Below are 21,102 nucleotides of genomic sequence, written 5' to 3'. Positions count from 1 at the left end.
ATCAGTGTGATCAATAGCCGATCCACAGAAAATGACCGTATCTGACCCGGTACCGATCCTGAGTATCGGATCGATGCATCTCTAATAATAATAATAATATGTGGAACATAGCAAATAAATTCATTTTTTGAAGGTGATTTCACTCTTGGTAAAGCCGAACACTGCAAAATGATCACTGATTCACATTTAAACAACATGCAATACTGAAAGCCTAGTCTTAATATAAGGAACCTCAGCTCAGACCAAATGAAAGCACAGAGAGATATGAAACAATAGTGCACTGAGACAATAAAAAGAAAAGAAGGAAATGTAAAAAATGACAGCAGAACTGCTGCTCAGTGTGTTCGTGAATCAGTCACATTAGCAGAGCAGAAGAAGCAGCGGGTGAAGCAGAGAGAGAATCAGCCTCGTTTCGGCTATAGGTATCCAGCTGTGATGATGCAAGCAGCGAAGAATCACAACACAATGATGGCAAGCAGCTCGGTATCATGATGAATTTAAGCATTAAAAGCAGATGAGTGCATATGCTTTCTAAACTTCCCACTGTGACATTACAGCACACAAACACAGTCTGGGTTAGGTGTTAACTACCACACATAGTTCTGGAGATGAGGAACACACTCACCTTCGGTCTCACCACACAATGTGCACTGTGACTCTACAGAATGAAAAAAAAAACAAGAAAGAGAGAACTTAGAGCAAACTTTTTCATACACAGCATATTGTGAGGACAATCTCCCATGTCCAAAATAAAAACAGAATTTTTAATAACTGGGTGTTTTTCAACTACAGGCACTTCTATGCCCGAAGGGTCAATTTTATTTCATTAAGGAAAAAGGAAAAGTTGTCCTAGAAATGAACTAACCCTCAGATTATCTAAGATGTTTGTTTCTTCGTCAGAACAGATTTGGAGAAATGTTGCATGACATTACTTGCTCACTTCAAAGCATGAATTGTTGGACTGGTGTCGTATGGTTTACTTGTGGATTATTGTGATGTTTTATGAGCTGTTTGGACAACTGGGTGAACCTTTAGTACGTAACACACATAGAAAATACTTAGAATATGGTATCATATATAAATTCCATAAATAAAATTCATATTATTGTAGAAATAAACGCATTAATTAGTATAGAAATTATATATGAAAGGTATATAAAAGTCATGAATGCCATTACTCAGGTTTTACTATGATCATTTAAACATTGAAATTATCTCTTTTAAGTAGTGTTAGTGAATTTATACTGTATTTCAGTGGACAAATTAAATAAATGACTAAAAAAAGTGTTTAATTAGATTTTTTTAAGTGGCTATAGTTTATATAATAAACACCCAATTATTAAAGGTAAATAAGCATAATTCTATTTAAGCACCTGTTTTGTTTGTCCCACCTCCATTGGGTTTTCAAAGGATTTCTCATCTATCAAAGTATTTTCGTATTAAATATTTTGTGCTGCATAATTATTTAATCTGTGGCCTCAATATGCAAAAATCACAAACAGACACTTTTGGGTCCAATTGCAATCTACTTTCTCAACACCTTTATACACACACACACACACACACACACACACACATTTGCAGTCAAAATGCAAACAAACACACAAACTAAAGCAAAACTTACATATAAATGCATGCAGGCATTGTGGCCATATCTTAGAAAATGTAAATTAAAATATTAAACAATGTTACAAAAAAACAACTCTATTCATCTGTGAAATACGGGCTCTTCACAAGACTATAGTATAAAGGAATGGAAACACTATACAAATTCTGTCATGTATCAATTCAGTTTTCATTTCAGTGCCCATTAAATAGAACCGCTTTATTATAAAAGTCCTTGCGGCACTACAGCAGTAATTTAAATTGTCGTTCTGCTGTGTAGAATGGATGATTCAGTGAGTATCTGATTAGTATTTATGATATAGTACTGTCTATTTAAATCATACTTTCCATGCCGCTAATTAAGAAACGCCTGACATTTGTTCATAATCACATTGAGAGATGTGAACAGGCAACAAATTCAACAGATCAATCTTTTCTTCAAATGTCTTGAGTTTCTGGCAGACTCCAAATAAAAAGTCCAGTCCAAACATAATAATTGAAGCCTTAACTGAAAACATGACGAAGTATCTTTTCTAAACAGCACTTTTTAGGCCTTTATTGAAATGTTTACTGGAGCTTTCAATTCCCGATACCTTTAACTCCTTCTATGAAAGTAAACCAATAAAACCTCAGACAGTGACACAGCGTATTTGTTTTCTTTCTCTTCCAAGTTTCGAAACATGCTCAGCAGCTGGAATTGGACAGGGAAAAAAAGAGTTTGACAGAAACATCCATATTACTAAAGATATTTACAGCAAAAGATAAAAGCAGAAAGACATTATCCCTAGCCAAGACCCCAAAAGTTCATATTTACATATCAGTTAGAATTGTGTCCCAGTTGTTATTTTGAAGTTAAAAAGCCTCCATAGAAACCCAGAAAAAACAATAAGCACATGTATATTGGATGCAACATGCATGAGGACTACTTGTATCAGCTGCATGTAACTGAGAAAATTTCATCTTGCGATTATCCAAAATAAGACATGTCAACTGTTTTTGCCCAACCTGCTCCTGAAAAAGCATTTCAACTCATTCCACAACTAAGCATTCCATAATTAACACCAGTATTTGCATATTAGCCTTGTGAGCTCACACTCTCTGCTTTAGTTGGCGTAGTGTTAACAGTGGGAGTGTCGGTGGTGATAATTAGCTTTTCTGTTCTGGTCTTTTTTCACAGGCACACAGAAGCTTTTCTTCTGCTCTGTAAAGAGACGGAGTGTTAATACCCGATTATATCATTATAGAACGATTCTACATACTATTTTTGTGAACATCGGTTCTCGTTTGATGAGGTCATGAGAAACAAATTGATTAACACTAGCAGAATCATGTACTGAGGTAAACGAGTCGGCCTATAGTTAATGGAGGTCAGTTCAAAGATGATCAGTGCAGATACAATATATCGACAAGCTTCCTGGCCTGTGTAAACACACAGAAACGCACACACACACGCGTGTTACTCTATTTAGATTACTATTGATTTCAGTTTCTGCACTCTAAAATAATCCCTCTTGTGCTTGGCTAACTGCTCCTGCAGGAGCTGACAAAGCTCTTCTGTACTTTCAGATAGTATCAGACTTTATGAAGACTGTTAGCACTCAGTCTATCATAAGCACTCTGCTTGTAAGAGGTCTCTCAGTCCCCAAGAGTAAAAAAAGATAACAACATACTATTCTGCAAAAAGAATATACGGCAGCTGTGCATTTAGACCAAACAGCACATGCAACTGTGATTTTATATATATATATATATATATATATATATATATATATATATATATATATATATATATATATATATATATATATATATATATATATATACACACACACACACACATGGATTGGACAATAAATTTGAAACGCCTGGTTTTAGACCACAATAACTCATTAGTATGGTGTAGGGCCTCTTTTTGTGGCCAATACAGCATCAGTTTGTCTTGGGAATGACACATACAGTCCCGCACAGTGGCTAAAGGGATTTTGAGCCTTCTTGCAGAATAGTGGCCAGGTCACTATGTGATGCTGATGGAGAAAAATGTTTCCTGACTCTCTCATCCAAAACACCCCAAAATGACTCAATAATATATAGATATAATATATAGACTGTGCAGGCATGGGAGATGTTCGACTTCACTTTCATGTTCTTCAAACCACTCTGTCACCAGTCTTGCAGTTTGTATTAGTGCATTAACATCCTGATACATGGCAATGCCTTCAGGATCTAATGTTTGAACCTTTGGTTGCACATTGTCCTCCAGAATGGTTTCGTATTCCTTGGCAGTGATGTGCCCATCTAGTATAAGTATTGGGCCTAGAGAATGCCATGATAATGCAGCCCAAACCATCATTGATCCACCCCCATGCTTCACTCTGGGCATGCAATAGTCTGGGTGGTACGGTTCTTTGGGGCTTCTCCACACCGTAACTCTCCCGAATTTGGTAAAGACAGTGAAGGCGAACTCATCAGAAAACAATACATGTTTCACATTTTCCACAAAGATTTTTGCTGCTTGCATCATTTGGTATTGGCACGAGTGACCAAAGGTTTGGCTTTATCAATCCAGACAAGTATATTAACCCTGTGGAGCTCCCAACTAACAGAGAGTTCAGAGAGTTGAGGTGCACATTTAATTCTGCAGTGAGTTGGGCAGCTGTGGTTTTATGTTTTTGAATACAATCTGGGTTAGCACCCGGACATCCCTTTCAGACAGCTATATATATATAGTAAATAACTGAAACATACTATTTGGATAAAATATTATATTATTATATTATGCTCCAAACAACGCCACTGCAAAATCTCTTTGTTGAATGTATTGGTTGAGAGAATGATTCAGTGACTCCTGAATGAACCAGTGTTGTTGACTCATTAACATGTTCCTGAACTAATCACGCTTTTTCAATAAATCAGTTAATTAATGATATACTAAATTAATTTCATTTAATTTCAATCTGCCAAGTCTATGGTTATTTTGTGATTATGATCAGTTGACTGTGGATTATCTCTTACTGTAAAGTTTTAATTTGAAAGTATATCTGTATTTCTGCTACAGCTGCAAATCCAAATACCCAACCATCTCATATTAACCTCCATATTCCTCTGAGGCAAAATGCTCTAGATCAGCATGAAGCCCCAATGTCAAGAATCCCAGAGGTGCCATTACCTGCTAGTGTGCAAGACTGAATCATTTGAGGCACTTGACAATACAGATTGATTTCAGAAGAGCCATGTGTTCAATAAGACCCAGCTCAGTATGAAAGATCGAAAGATCTTTAGTAAGATAGAAAGAGAAGTTTCAATAAAGCTGTATACTAATTGACTTAACAAGGGGCATTCTGTCATATAATTACACCACTCGAGCTCCAGGCTGAGGACTTGCCAGTTTCTTCAAGAGGTTGAAGATGGAAAGTCTGAGCATCCGTTCTTAGCCCTTTAACATTTTTTGTTAACAGAGCTTATCTGTTTTCTATGCAAAGTGAGTTTCTGTCATTGTTGCTTAGCAGATTAACAGCTGAATCTGAATCTACTAGTGAGCAAAGTACTAGTACAAGTAAGGAAAATATTTTTTCTTGCATTCAAATTGCACTTTATCATAGATTTTTATGACAGGCTTTTTGTTTGAGAAAACACTATAAATTGAAATTTTTAGACATCACAATCTTTATTTCAGAGATGGATTTGTATCCGAAAAAACACTACATTTCAGTATATATTATTAGTTTATACATATACTTGTATGTTAAGAAAATTCATCTTTTTAGTGTGTCATAAGCAATCATTTAAAAATTTATTTTAAAATTAATTTAGGCAAAATGTGTACAAATATTAGCTTATGTAATTTTGTATTTATTTAGGACAGGGGAAGTAGCTATAAAATACACATTACCAAAACCGCTATTTCTGCCATTTCATTTCGAGTAATAAACACAGTGCATAATTTGAGATGTTTGAGTTTTAATGTATAAATAGTATTTTTTTATAAGTCCATATAAAGTTCATATAAGCTATAGTTGATGAAACATCCAAATTATAAAATATACTTCCTTTATGAAAGCCCTTGAAGAGCAAATCTGTCCATCTTTCCAGATCTGTGTATTCTCTCTCAATACAGTCTCAACCAAATCAGAGCACTGAGAAATGTGGGCGAGTAAGACCAAAGTAACAGCCTCGTCTCTTACATTAGAGCAGATGAGTCCTTGACTGGACTGTTCTTTTTTCCATCATCTATTTGCCTTAAAACAAGTGCGACAAGTACAGAACAAATTCATTTTCTCTCACAGAAGACAGAACTACTAAAGAAGTTCTAAAATAGAGAAGTGTGAGCTTGTGTGTATTTTGAAAGTGTGAGGGAAGGGTGTTAGACTGTTGATTATTTTGTTCTTTTATATTTTTTTCCAGGCTCTCAGAGGTACTGAACAGACTTGTCATAAATTACCTAACATCCAGCATCTTAAAATAAACTTGGAAAAACCACATAATAAACAGAAAAGCACACAGAAACACACAAGTTGCACTGCATGTGTCCTTTTTAGTGTACTCTGAAGGTACTGTAAACAGTCATCAAATGTTGTTATCTGCCATAGAGGGCTCATGCATTGGGTTTGTTTCAGGATTTGAATTAGTTTAAAAGCTTCCAGTATTTACCCCAATCTCCATTTAATCTCAGATGAAAGGTATCCGGATACCAAAGCAAATGCTTTAGATGATGCTAAAGATTCTCCATATTTTCTTTAAAAGCTATTCTGTAATGGACTGTTCCATCAAACCTCTTTGATAACGTACAGTAACAAGCCTGAGATGTAGAGCACAATGCAAAAACCTGAAAGCAAAACATTAAAATGGCAAAAAAAGGTTCTGTGACAATTGCCATATACATTTATTTAGACTGATTACTGATTGCTATTACCGTGCTACCGCGCTTGGGGGAATTATGTTTAATGAAAACAGAATATTCGTATTACATTCATACTTCGCACATCACTTCTGTATAGAACAGTGACAAAGTATGTGCTTATTCAAAAGAAGTAACTACTTATTTGATTCTGGATGCACCCGAAGAGAAAAGCCTCCATAAATAAAAATAATTTTGCGATACATTATTAATTGTGGTTGTCAGTGATTGGTTGCAAAGCTCAAGCACTTAAAGCAAGTACAAAATAAATATAAATCTTTAATGCAACTTTAATGCAACTATCAATTAGTTAACTGTATCAGCTGAAATTGTAATCTCATTTCTTTAGTGATTGACCGTGCAGCGCTATTGTGTGGTTAGTAAACGGACAAAGCGTAGCTGTAGTCCTGAGGAATGCTGGGAGGTTGGAGGACTGATGAAATTCTTCACGGACGAACACCCTCATGTATTATAAGAGAATAGCGTTTGTTCTCCGGCCTCTCCTTTCCACGACCCTTAATGATGTTCTCTCCCTGCACTCTCTTCCTGTGGCCTTGCCTTTCTCTCATTTTTCTCTCACTATCTCTATTTCGCCCTTTCTTCTTTACTTCCCTGCTCCTTCTCTCCCTCTGTTTTCATGAATAGGTTCACTGAGGCGTCAAGTGCAGGACTGGGTCTGTGCAGACCTCAAAGACAGGAAGAGAGAGATGACAGATGAGGAGGAGGAGGAGAGTTTGGGTTGACATGAAGGGTCATTGCAGTGCTTTCCTCTGAACTGTGAACATTCAGTGCTTATGGCAATGACAAAGTGGCAGAGTTCATAATTCCGTATGAACATCTGGAAAGGGCATTTCTTGTTTCGAGGTTATCTGCAGTTTCTGAACTGGCTTGTGATAAACTGTTCCCTGTCAGGTTCTGTGGTGCTACAATGAGGAAAATTACTAATGATTTCAAATATATTCCATTGTAATAAATGCCTAATCCTCCTCATCTCATTCCAAACCTTTATGCCTAGGTCTGCATAAGAAATGTACTGGCCGAACAAGAAAGAAACAAGACTGAAACCAAAGAATGGTACTGGTTGATTTTTTAAAAGGATGAGACTGAAGATGAGATTGAACAATACATTTATTTGTGAACAAATGATTGTTATTTTCAATAAATCCTTTGATCTGATTCACCAAGCAGTTTAGCTCAAGAATCACATTGATTTCATAGTTAACACTTCCCTGTGGAACAACATCAAAGTGAATAAACGATGGTAAAAATGTAGTGAACTATGTGAACTATGCCTTTAAGAAAGTTTTGTAAAAGAAAAAAAAAACCTTACTGTTCTTTATTTATCCCCAAAGGCAAAGTCATGCGTAAAACAAAACACCATTAAACAAAGTAAAGTAACGAGAGCTCTGGATGACTGGAACTGTGCATAGTTACGTCAAACCATCTCGGTTACGGTCCCTCACAATATTCACACTCTGTATTGACATGTAACCGGCTGTGCTTAACTCACAATGTGTCAAAAGGGTGAGTGAAATGCCTAACAGGAAATGACAATGAGAAATGCCATCTGTGCAGTGCCACCTCGAGCTGCCGTTGTTGCATCAGACGTGCTGTACAGGTGACACATTACTAACAGAGTGTACAGCAAGACTGTAGCCTGGCAAATCAACTGCTGCCATGGATACAGAGACTTTTGCAATCTCAGCCAGACAGTTAGCTAAGACTGGTGTTTATATGATTCCCTAGTATGGTTTCATTAAGAGAAAGAGAAAGACGGAGAGAGCAGATGTTTGTGCACGGTGAAATGTGACTTACTGTCCCCCACAGGTACAATCTGTCTCAAACCTGCTATCAGACTCTCATTCCCCCCTCAGTGTTCTGGTCCAGTCACACACTCAGACAGCTGCAGGCATGTGTGTGTGCCAGCTTAATGCCTGTCATTTATTTAATAAGTTGCTGGTGATTATGTGAGAGACCCAGGAGAAATCTGACAGGAACGAGGATGCTGTTCTTTCTCAAAACCTGAGAGTTACAGGAACACTCCAGAGGTATAAAAGACACATTTTTCTGCTCCGTACTTGTCTTTTTGTGACTGTGTGCTAGATATAAAATGAAACGGGGTGCAAAAGAAAAGGAGAGAAAGAAGCAAGGATGATGATGAAAAACAATGCTTAAAAGTGAGGAGTTTTATTCGTTTCTGTCTGTACATTTATTTATTCGCGAAATAAGCATACATGATGGATAACGTAAAACCAGAAGGTCACAGCTGCAAAATAAAAATCCATTTAGGGTGATACAAGAGCTCATGACCAAGTAAGGAATCATTTTGTTAAATTATCCTTATGACAGGCTAACATCTTTCTTTTTATATCAACATATTTACCATGATGTTATGACAACATCAAAATGGCAAACTGCTTAGTGAGGTTTAAAAAAAAAGCATTTAAACCTTAAATAAATAGCTAGAAGCTCAGTAATTCAAGCAAAAAAATTAAGAAAAAAAACATTGATTAGATGAATAAGAACCGATATAAAAAGATTAAATGATATAGTCCATAGAAAAAGTAATTTGGATAAATCCTACATGATACTTCAGAATACATTTCCTTCAGAAATCTTTCTAAAATGCTGATTTGGTGTGCAAGAAGCATTTCTATGATCAATGTTCTTTGAGGAATAGACAGTTTTATTTAAAATGAAAAGATCAGTAACATTATAAATGCCTTTATTCTTGCTTAAAACAATTGAGTGGGTTTTTGCCGAATAAATGTATTCATTTCTTCCGAAGAAAAAAAAAATTAGCAATATGGCTGGAATTTTTCTCTTCCAGCTAGACAGATAGGACTATGGGAAATTCTAAGCAAAATCTGCTACTAATATAAACTAATATGCCTGTATTTATTTATTTGTAAACTACTGCGTAATATATTGGATAGCATACAGTCAAGACTGTACATTCTCCCTAACATATTTAATATGTTTTACAAAGAATGCAGAGGAACGTCCCAAAAATGTCAATTACCTCCATTAAATATGCAGCACCTCTGGTAAGGCAGCATTAACAGCAGGAGTTCTTAGAGAAAAAGTCAAACAACAATCAACAGATTTTGATCCTCCATCTGCTCACATACTTTTCCTCTCCAAATGCCGTCCACTCACTCAGAAACTCTTAATAATGAGTAATTGGCAGAGCGCACTCACCAGACTCTCAGCTAATGCACCTGCTACCCCTGACTGTCTCCGAAAAAAAGAGCAGCGGGCACCAGATGTGAAGGCCGTGTCCACCACAACCCACAGCATCACTTAAGACTGACCCACTTTTAGTTTTTAACTGTAATTGCTGATTGGAAAAAACTGATGACATCAAAAGATGAGTCATACTTATTATTTTCTGTCCAAGAGCATGGGTGTGTCTCAAACCCCAATATCTGAACCGATCTGAATGATGTTGCCTCAATATTTATTGATCGGAAACGAAAGAAAATCCATTGAAGAAAATGTGAATCATCATTATTGTTTAGTGATGTTCAGTTGCCAAGCAACAACTCTTACACGCATCAGCACAGTACCAATGACAGTTTGAATGTAGAGAACTAGAGAAAATGATGGAATTGCTAGGATTGTAGGTATATATAATAATAAAAACCATGCAGGTATATTACAATAAAAATGTGAAGTTACCAATCTCATTCTCAGCTATTCAAAGGGACTATTTACAAAGGGGGAAAATGAACCTTCTGTCAATATTTTCTCATCCTAATGCCATTTTAAAACTGCATTCTGTAACTTTTTTCACATAACACAACTGGAGAATTTGTAAGAAGTGCTTTTGAAAATAAAGAAAATAATCATTGAATAATGACTTCAATTTCAGTCTGTTCCTTAAAGCTAAAGCATCAAAATCCGTAAAAATATTCTAAATAAAACATAAATTGTATGCTGCTTTTACTGTTTTTGTCTTCTTTTGACCTTGACAGCCTATAGTCACTATAACTGTCAGTGTATAGGAAATTTCAATATGTGAAGTTACACTGTTCATTTAAAGCACTAGTTGACCTACAAATTTACACACCATTGTCTCAATCCAAACCTGTATGAAATATTTATATAAATATTGATTTTGAAATATGTGGCACTGTATTTTGGACATAAAATGAAAGTCAAAAGGGTTCGGTATAGTTTTGCACCTCAGTGACTTTCATTGTATGGACAAAAACTGGTTTTCAAAATAGGGTTGGATCATATGTCCTAACATAAAAAAAATATATTTTTTTTTGCAAAAATTTATTCTCCTAGAATCGCAAAACTGAAGTTGTGTCACCAATATCATATGGACTGTTTTACCAATGTATTTACTACCTGCATCATTTCAATTATGTTTTTGTCTAGGAAAGGTCAAAAATATTGTAATATTTGTTACGAAGATGAACAAAGGTCTTATGGAGGGTTGAGTAATTAATGAAAGAATTTTAATTTTGGGAGTCTGACTCCCAACCATTAGGCCACAACTGCCCCAGTTAGCTGTATATAAATGCATGTGTATAAATGCAGGATTGTGGATTTGTTCATAGTACTTGCTGGTTTGTGTTTCTACTCAGGAGAATTTTATTATTTTATTTTTTGAGAACTCTCAACCATCACTAATTGCGCACTCCTCTGAGCCTTTCTGCAGCTTTTAAACAAGCAAACATCACAAGCAAAGTTTCCAGAAAACAGGCCAACAGGCAGATGATGGGGGATGTGTGCTTTCTCCTCACAAATCTCGATTTATCAGCCTTGTGCTCGAATTTGGTCCTCTGCCTATGTTCAGCTTTCATCTGACAAGGACTTTCAGATTTCGGATTCATCAGGGCGTCAATAAAGAGCTCTAAAGTGCTCTCTCACCTAATAACAGACTCTATGTTAAACAAGGGTAGAACAGCCATCTGAGACTCTCTCTGTCCTTAGTAACCTAGCAACCAACGCCAACACAGTTTGCCGCTCCGACCAATGCGTGAAGCTCATGGAAGTCCTTAAGTCAATCGTAGGTGAGGGGAACTGTGTCTCATTACCTCAGGCAAAAAACGAGATGTGTAGATTGAAAGCGTGCTTGGGTAAGTGCTTACCTTTCACATGAATGGTTTAAGATGCAAACATAATAAACCAACACAAAAAAAAGTGTCTAGATGACCGTTTCTGATCTAGTTGCCATGGTGATATTCAGAGCTGAGGTGTTCCTGAGTGTGTTAGCATCTCCCATTGCATATGCTAATTTAATACGATAACACACAAACACTAAATGCTAATTCCTCAAAAGAAGCCTGGCAGAGCTGATCTGAATCCTGCATGTTTAATAAAAGATCTCTTCATCTTCTCAGATCGCTGTTTGTGCCAAAGATCTTCATGCCTGAGGGAGCTGGACCTGAGCCAGAGGTTAAACCGAACCTGTGTTAGGCTGCCATTACAAGAAACATTAAAGTGAAGTTCAGCTAACAGCCAGCGGCAACTGGATTTGCGCAGCACTTTACCGCTCCATCACACAATTCAGCAGAGATCCACAACACGGCATACAGCAGAACAGCTGGAGAAGCTTCAGGGAGGGATTTGCCAGGACAGGAGATGGTTTTATCTGGTACTGTGCGAGAAAGATAAGCTTGATGTATACTGTACATTCAAGAAATATACTGTATACACAATATAGTAGGGATGTGTGTGGTTGTTAAAGCCGTTGTGCTTGGAATCAAAAATGTAAGCCAATCAGAAACACCAGTCCAGAGCTGTCACACTGCAAACTCTTGTTATCTACTTAGACCAAAGAGTCAAGGTTTGGCTGGTTAGCGCAGTCCAGTTTGCAGGACTGAAGAATTGACTCTTTTTCACGTCTTGATTTGTAATGTGAATTAAATAGGCTGAAAGTCAGTTTATAAAAGTAAAAATCTCATTCATTTCCTCCCTAGGGGAACGATGACTAAAACCCTTTAAAAACAGGCCTACTGTGAACTACAAGGTTGTTAATCAATGGTATATGCTTTTTTTGCAGGCATGATCCTGTATTATTTTAACTTATTCTCATGCTCAACAGGAAGATCTGGTGAAAAATATATTAACTTTCATTTTGCCAAAGAGACACTACCAATCAGACCTAAAACAGGCAAACCCCAAAAACATCTAAGGTGCAGTCACACTACACTTCTCATTCTATTGACTTCCATTCATACGCACCACATGCAAATGCGGGAGAGCAGAAACACAAGTTCATGTAAAGAAGTTTCGCATTTTGCTGCGCTGCAATTTTGTACTCATATATGACCAATGGAATATTATGTCACAGCTTTAACAAAAACTGAATGCGATTTTATGCAACATTCTTTGTAACATTATAAGGGGACCTCAGAGAGACATATTAGTGAATTGCACAAGTGTAAAAAACTGTACTGTAGTTGTTTTAGTGAAGGTCAGTACTTCCGGATGGCCTGTCCAAGCTGAGCAAGTAACATTCAAAGGCATTCTCAATGCTAAGAGGTAGCTTTCACGGGGTATTATAGGCCTCCTTGGTTTGGGCAAACACACTTTGAATGCTTAATAAATGTAGCCCACATCGTACTGGACATGTTACAATAGAGTTGGGTATAGCACTGATGAGAGCCCTTCAAACTCAGCACACACACAGCTCTGTGTTGTGGGTGTCTCCCGCTGTCTGTACAGATGTTCAACAGGCTGATATCGGTGAGCCCTGTGGATACAAAACTACTCAAGTGCAGTGAGCCATACATTCCCCTAGTTGACCTTAATCCACCGCCTACATAAACACACACACGTGAGCATGTACAGATCAAATACCTATATGCTTTCTAATATGCCCAGGTGCATAAATAAACATTTAAATATTGATTCAGGCTGCATGAAAACAGACAATTTTAGCTGGTCTTTTTGGTGGCTTTAGAAGAGCCTTTGTGATGTTTTTCTTTCTCACTTTGCTATACATAATAGTTTCAAAAAGGCAAACATTAAACAATAAAAGAAATCTCAGGTGTCAGGTGTGGAAGCTAGCCAAGTGAACATTGTCTCTGAAATGTATCTAATGCAAATAGAACTGTTGATTTTGAGACAGACTCTAGAAATGCCATGCAAATATGCTGTTTGTTTGAATAAACTTGGCAACTGCTCTGGGGGGATTCACATTTGGTAACAGCTGATTCAAATGTACCACATTTAATTTGATGCAAATGAAAACAAGGCTGTAGAAGTACAGTTCAATGAGATGCACTGAATGCTTCACACTGCCACAACAAAACTTATTATTTCTTAAAAATCGATATTTTAAATTTAATAATGTAATCATTTACTCAACATCTAAACTCATGTTTTTCCATTTTTGGGGAGAATTATTGCACAGTTCTTGCCATAAAATGACATTTCATGGTGACCATAGCTGTCAATCTCCAAATGCACCAAAAAAGCTGTTTCATGTAGTGGTTTCAGAAATATGAAGTAAATCTCACAGTTATTTGAGTGCCCAAGCTAACCACCACAGTGCACTTTCTTGGACTTATTGTGTGTTTTGGACTGTATTTTCTATTGCCCTCTGTTCTCATTAGAGTTTCATTATCTGTGGCTGTATGTCCTCATCTTGTTGGTCTAACCCTTTAAATACCCCATACTCTGCTTTTTTTTGTTTGATGGATTATTGTGTTTGTTGTCTGTTGGTTTTTATTTGCTCTGTTCTTGCCATGTTTTTGTTATCGGTTTGGTTTTTTTACCCTTCATTAAATATTGCAAGTGCATCTTTCTAAAAGTGTGTGACTTGTGTGTGATCCCTGACAGAATAATCCAGCAAAGTTTTTGATCCAGCAGTATTTTTGTGCCTTGTGGTGGGTCATGGGTTTCCAAATTCTTCCTGCAGCCTCTATAAAGGAAAGGAAGGCTCAGCTTCAGATGCTGGCAACACTACAGCAACAGGTGATGGGTGTAGAAGGTCTTGGACAAACATTTTGGACATTATCAATTTTTGGAGTTTCATTAATTATCTCCATTACCTGAGGCTATTGCAGTATCCCAGGACATGCCAGAACCTGCTCAAGTTGACCAGAATCCACTGGTCTTGAGTCTAAAGGATCCTGGAGGACCTGACTTCAGTGGCCTCGAGTCTGGTTGTCCCGGAGTACCTGACTCTGGTGGTCCCAAATCCTATGGTCCGGGAGGACCCGATTCCAGTCATCCGGAGTCCAGTGGTCCTTGAGTGTCAAACTCAGGTGGTTCCAGAATTTGACCAGCCCACTCTTTTAGTCTCTTTCAGGCTCCTTGCCCTGCCAGTTCCACCCAGGCTCCTTGCACTGTTGGCTTCTTCTCTGCTTTGCCAAACACATTAAAGCTTCCTGCTCTGTGGGCCCAGAAGCCTGTCTCTGAACTCGCTCTAGTCCGTGGGCCCTCAGAGTCCACTCATGAACCAGCTCCAGTTTGGGAGTTTTCAGAGTGCACTTCAGAGGTCAATCCACTTGAGGAGCACTCTAGGGCCTGTTCTAGTGTGGGAACCCTCCTAATACATTCAGAGCTTGCTCTGGAGTTCACTCCCGAGCTTTCAGTCTGCCTTGTCCTGGCCAAAGAGATGGTGGCAGAGCTAACTGCCTGTCCTTCAGCAACTGTCAAAGCTTGTACTAATCCCTTTGCGCTCTTTCTTACAGGCCGGACAAAGCCATAAAGGGAGATTGGTGGCCTTGTTTGCGCTGCTGGCCAACCTTGGCTTTCTGCTCTGTCGTTGCCTCTAAGTCCGCTGCCTTGGCATGAACCTGGCCCGAACTCCCTCCCCTGGTTCTCCTCAGTCCCACCTCCCTCCAGGTTTTTATGGAGCATCTGAAATTTGCTCCTTAAGTGGGGGGTTGTGTCACAACCAGTTATTTAAGTTAGTCGCCAGAGGGCACACTCTTGGACTTATTGTGTGTTCTGGACTGCATTTCCCATCACCCTCTGTTCTCATTAGTGTTTTGTTAGCTGCAGCTGTACTTTGTTTTCTTGTTGATGAGTTCGTATTTATTTGCCCTGCTTCTGCCATGGTTTTGTGGGGTTTTTTTACCCTTTATTATATACTGCACGTTGATCTTTCTAAAAAGTGAGTCTTTTCTTGACGGCCAATTTGTTGTGCTGTTATAGTTTGTCCTTTTGTAGAACTTGCCAGGCCCTGGTCACTGTGAACATCTTTCTAGTCTTATCAGTTGAAATATTAACAGCATATGGTTGTGTAATGATATGAGGCAAAGTAAACAATACTGTTTTAAATTTATGGGTGAACTATAATCTTAACAATGCTTCATAATGTAACAGATGAATCAAGCATTATACTTGTTACGCATATAAAAGAACCTCTCCAAACATAATGCCAGAAAACTTTCAGATCTACCGCTGTGCTATGATATTAGCTGGAAACCTGTTAAGTGTAAAAGCATCCATTAGCCTGGGCCCTGCAGTGGTTCTGGTAGAGCAGACAGCATCTGTGTGTGTGCTCAGACACATCCAAGAGGCAGTAGAGAGATTAGCAGTCTTTGCTCTGCCATGATTAGTGCTAACAGCCATGTAGCTGCGCACAAGGCTAGCATCTGTTCCTTACAATGGCGCTCAATTCAGCTTTAGCTGGATTCATTAAAAAGGGTTTCTTCATCGTTTACTCTGGCCTGAGAATCAAAAGCTTTTCTGGAACCCAAAATCGACGATGACTCTGTTAGAAAGTGTTGGTTTTCCGCAGACCAAATCACTCAGCATCAAAACAGAGGAAAGTGATGTAAGAGGAGGGTGAAATCAGTTTGATATTAAATATGAAGTGTCGGTTTCTATGGGAAACGGAGCAATAATCCCTTGATGCGGTTAGCCACATGATATGATTTAAAGCCCTTCTCTGTGGGAGTGAATCAGAAAACAAATGGAGTCAAGGTATCGTTTCAAAGACCATTTGGTGCAGTTTGAGCCTGGTGACCGACATTCATTTTCCATTTGAAAGGATAAAAAAGAGTGTCATTTCAATCTACTTTAAAGAGAGAGTAAAAATAGAGAGCAGCACAGGATTACGGGCACTCAAGGGGCCCAAATGGTTAGGTGTTTTCATCAAAGTTTTACAGAATGAGTGAATGTCTGGCAAAATCATAACTGGGATCTTACCTTTTGATTACACTGTAGTTATAGGAAAGGATGCACAGATATATGAATTCTGGATGATTCCAATATAAATAAGCCAATAATATTTTTTTATGTTGATACCAATGTTGATGGCTAATAACCAAAATGAACATTCTTTTTTAAACAAATTATATATTCATTTATTAATTAATTAGAAATTTGTGCTGTCAAACAATTAATCACGATTAACTGCATCAAAAATGTTTTTGTTTACATAACATATACACGTATATATTCATTATTTATACATAAATACACACATACAGCATACATTTTGAAAATAGTAAATATTTTTAGTAAATATTTTAGTAAATATAAATTGATACATGTAATAATGTATCAATTTATATTCCTATAATTTGTAGAAAATCTTTTTGTAGAAGATTTTTTTCAGAACTAATAAATGACCTATATAAAAAAATATATAATTTGTTTAAATTAAATATAATATTATAATTACATTTACGGGTGTTATTAAATTATTAAGGATTTAAAGATCGACTTTGATGATCAACTGGCAAATGTTACTGAAATTAAAATATAAGATAGTTTAAGATAAAATATAATATAATCAATTAACTTAAAGGAGACATATTTTGCCCCTTTTTACAAAATCTAATACAAATCCCCAGAAAGTATCTGTGAAGTTTCAGCTCAAAGTACCCTACAGATCATATCACATATCATTTTGAAAATGGCCATTTTAAGTGGAAGCAGAAACACCGTTTTCCGTGCCTGTTTCTTTAAATGCAAATGGGCTTTGGCTCCCCTTCCCCTTTTTCCAAACCAGAGCTGCCATTACAGCTAATATCTGAAAAAAAACATATGTTTCATGTTTATCACACTGAAATAATTTTAAACCATGCATTTTATGTCACAAGGGGAGCAAAAGCAGACACACTTGTTTCTTTCAGATGCATGCAGAAAAGGGATTACTAAAACGTATTAAAACTGGTTTACTAAAAACAAAACAGGTCATTGTGTACGGTCTTTGTACACCTCTAAAAACAATATTAAATTGCATTTCTGTCTTGCACACTGCACCTTTAAAACCTGGAAAAGTCAGATTTTTATGATATGTCACCTTTAATATCAGAAATTATACTGAATATAATATCTCACATTTGTGGATCTTTTTCAGTTGAAAGCACCAGAAGGCAGGGTCACATGTCTGTTATGAACGCCGTTTCAGCTGGTTGTTCCTGCACCGACTGACGCAGCACTTTTTCACAGTGGCTTTCTTACATTCTCAATTAAGACTCCAAGGAGGTTCCTCACTGCACCAAACTTGTATCAGCTCAAACAGCTCCTCGGGGAGCGCATGCCACCGTCCTGGTGGCCACGTGTTATGTGAGGCAAATCAGAGTGAATAAATTACCTTCATGCTTCAGCACTGTGCTAGATTTCATTAAAGACTGACACATCATTGTTCGATTACAAGGGACAAACTAGAGAGAAGCTCTGTAAACTCATCATCCACACAGCTGTTTTCTGCCTTTCGCTTTTATAAATTTAAATGTATGTTCATGATAGATGCTTTCTTGTCAAAGTGAAGCACATGACAGAGCAAGCCAGTAGTTAAAAACACAGCTGGGAATTTTAACAACTTTATACAGTTGAACAATTTCTTACAAGGAAATTGTTTGATATGCTTATGGTAGGAAATTTACTAAATATCTTTACTTATTATCCTAATGATTTTTGCCATAAAGAAAAAAAATTATAATTTTGTCCCATTCAATGCATTGTTAGCTATTGATACAAATATGCACATGTTATTTTGACTGTTTTCATACTCCAGGGTCACATATTAATATAATTCTAAATATATTTTAAATGACGGTGCGTTTCACCACAAATACATATATATATCATACATGGATATGCAACATTATTAAAAATCTGGCTTGTATAAATAGGATAATTATTTTATATCCAATAACCAAGATTAGACAAAGTTTAAAGTCTATATCTTTTGTCTAAATAATTCAAACACAAAAATATAAGTAAGACCATATAAGGCAAATATTAAAATCAAATAAAATCACTTAACAATGTGCAATATAACCCTACACTTCACTATTCTTTTTCTATTCTATTCAATCTACTGTACTTTAGATTTATTATATAAAACACTACCATTTCCCATTCTTTTTTTTTATTCTATCTTGTATTATTTTTATTATATACAAATAAAAACACCTTGTTCAGATTTGCTATAGCTTTTAAACAGCGTCAATCAATTAATAGTGTTTTTATATCCACTTAATGTGAGCTTTGGATGATGGTACTATACATTACATGAAATCTAAAAAGAAAAAATAAGAAGAGAAGCGAACTGACAGATACTGATTAATTAAGTTCTGGTAACAATATATTTTACACCCCTAATTAGGCTCATTACAGATTCACAGTTCAGTGATTTCCAAATTGTAAGATTAGTGGCAAAATAAAAACAACAAATACAACTGTGGACACAAGTGAAGTACTGAGAAAGAGATACTAAACCATGCGCAATGAGAAAAATCCAGCGCTGTTAGATGAATGGCAAACCCATAAGTAGGTTATTTTAATAGGTTAGTAAGTTGATCTCAAAAATGTAAGCCTGTTTTTGATTGTCATTGTATAACTAGTGCTCTGGCAGTTCTGTACATGTGCCCCAGCAACCAGCAAACCCACCACTTTCATTTTTGACAGAGAAGGAGATTAGAGGGGAGGTGGGATGTGTCACAAATTAGTGGTTTTTAAAACACAAAGGACTCAACGCTAAATTGTCTTTTGCAGATGAACAAAAAAATAGTTTTATCCTCACACAAGAACTTCCTTAAGTTGTGACGCGCCTGTCTCCAGCAGAGCTGAAGGCGGTGAGATATTTTCCCCCTCATTGAAAGGGACGTGGAGGAGAAGTGTGTCAGACTCATGTCAAACTCCTACTGTGCCTGTTACCAGTTCAAACTTTTCCCTAGAGTCGCATAACAATCCAGCAAACACAGGACAGCCCACAGCCAGGTCACACACACACACACACATACACACAAACACACATCAGCAAAGCAGTATCTGAAAACAGGTCAAAATAAGGTCATCAGAAATTGCTTTAATACACAAGAATTCTAAGACACAAGCTGAACTTTATCTGCAGCGTTTCTGAGCAGCTCAGACTGATTTAATGGCATAATCAGCAGTGTTACAAATGACACATGCACTAAACTAAAGAGTTAATCACTCTATCACACTTTCTGGAGGATTTAAAACAATCTATTTGGCCCTTGCAAGGTCAACAGAAAGCTGTCATCCGCAGAGCCCCAGAGCCCTAATAAATGTCTCAATTTATCAGTCTTCAGCGTAACTGTGTGGGTGTGTATCTGCTCTCTGGAAGGCTGCAAGCTGCCGCTTCTCTGCGTCCGTTAGTATTTGCCTGTCTCATAAACATGGCCATGTGGCTCTCGCTGTGCTGCTGCCGCCCCACTCGGCTAACCACTCAGCCTCTTATTTCCCAGCATGCATCTGGCAGCCGTCACAAACTATCTCAGTGAGGGGGGCTCGGAGAGAGATGCCAGAACGCGAGCCAACTTGCTTGTCCTCCTGACTTTCACAAAGAGATGCATTTTTATATTAATGGTGTTAAACTCTTGGCACACAAATAACTACAAAAAAATGCATTTGCAAATAATATTGACACAAAGGTGTGTGATGATTATGACAGTGATGGTGATGGTGATGGTGATGGTGGTGGTGATGTTGATGGTGATGATGATGGTGATGATGATGGTGATGATGACGGTGACCCCTTAAGAAAGAGACAGCAGATGTCAATAATTGTGAAGAAACAATATTTCTTTGCGTGTCAAAAGAAATCTCAAATAAAACTTCTACTGGAATAAGATGTATGATATATATATATATATATATATATACAGACGTGGACAAAATTGTTGGTACCCTTTGGTCAATGAAAGAAAAAGTCACAATGGTCACAGAAATAACTGTTATCTGACAAAAGTAACAATAAATAAAAATTCTATAAATGTTAACCAATGAAAGTCAGACATTGTTTTTCAACCATGCTTCAACAGAATTATTTAAAAAAATAAACTCACGAAACAGGCATGGACAAAAATGATGGTACCCCTAGAAAACACTGAAAATAATGTGACCAAAGGGACATGTTAATTCAAGGTGTGTCCACTAATTAGCATCACAGGTGTCTACAACCTTGTAATCAGCCATTGGGCCTATATATATGGCTCCAGGTAATCACTGTGTTGTTTGGTGATATGGTGTGTACCACACTCGACATGGACCAGAGGAAGCAAAGGAAAGAGTTGTCTCAAGAGATCAGAAAGAAAATTATAGACAAGCATGTTAAAGGTAAAGGCTATAAGACCATCTCCAAGCAACTAGATGTTCCTGTGACTACAGTTGCACATATTATTCAGAAGTTTAAGATCCATGGGACT

The 21,102-nt window shown here is 37.1% G+C and overlaps 1 protein-coding gene across 7 annotated transcripts in view; it reads right to left on the bottom strand.

Annotated features, from left to right (window-relative positions):
- dlgap2a (discs, large (Drosophila) homolog-associated protein 2a) overlaps positions 1 to 21,102 on the bottom strand; it is a 119,150-nt gene that overhangs the window by 62,557 nt on the left and 35,491 nt on the right. For 5 of the 7 annotated variants that reach the window (XM_043263441.1, XM_043263440.1, XM_043263445.1 and 2 more), the window contains one exon: positions 626 to 658. The exons of the other annotated variants lie outside the window; for them this stretch is intronic. In XM_043263441.1, coding sequence (XP_043119376.1) covers positions 626 to 658 — 33 coding nt within the window. The remainder of the gene's footprint in view (positions 1 to 625; positions 659 to 21,102) is intronic. 7 annotated transcript variants of the gene reach the window in all.

The sequence above is a fragment of the Puntigrus tetrazona genome, chromosome 17, assembly GCF_018831695.1.
Source record: "Puntigrus tetrazona isolate hp1 chromosome 17, ASM1883169v1, whole genome shotgun sequence".
Classification (NCBI taxonomy): domain Eukaryota; kingdom Metazoa; phylum Chordata; class Actinopteri; order Cypriniformes; family Cyprinidae; genus Puntigrus; species Puntigrus tetrazona.
The sequence above is the reverse complement of the archived record's forward strand: the minus strand, read 5'-3'. Positions and strand labels throughout refer to the sequence as shown.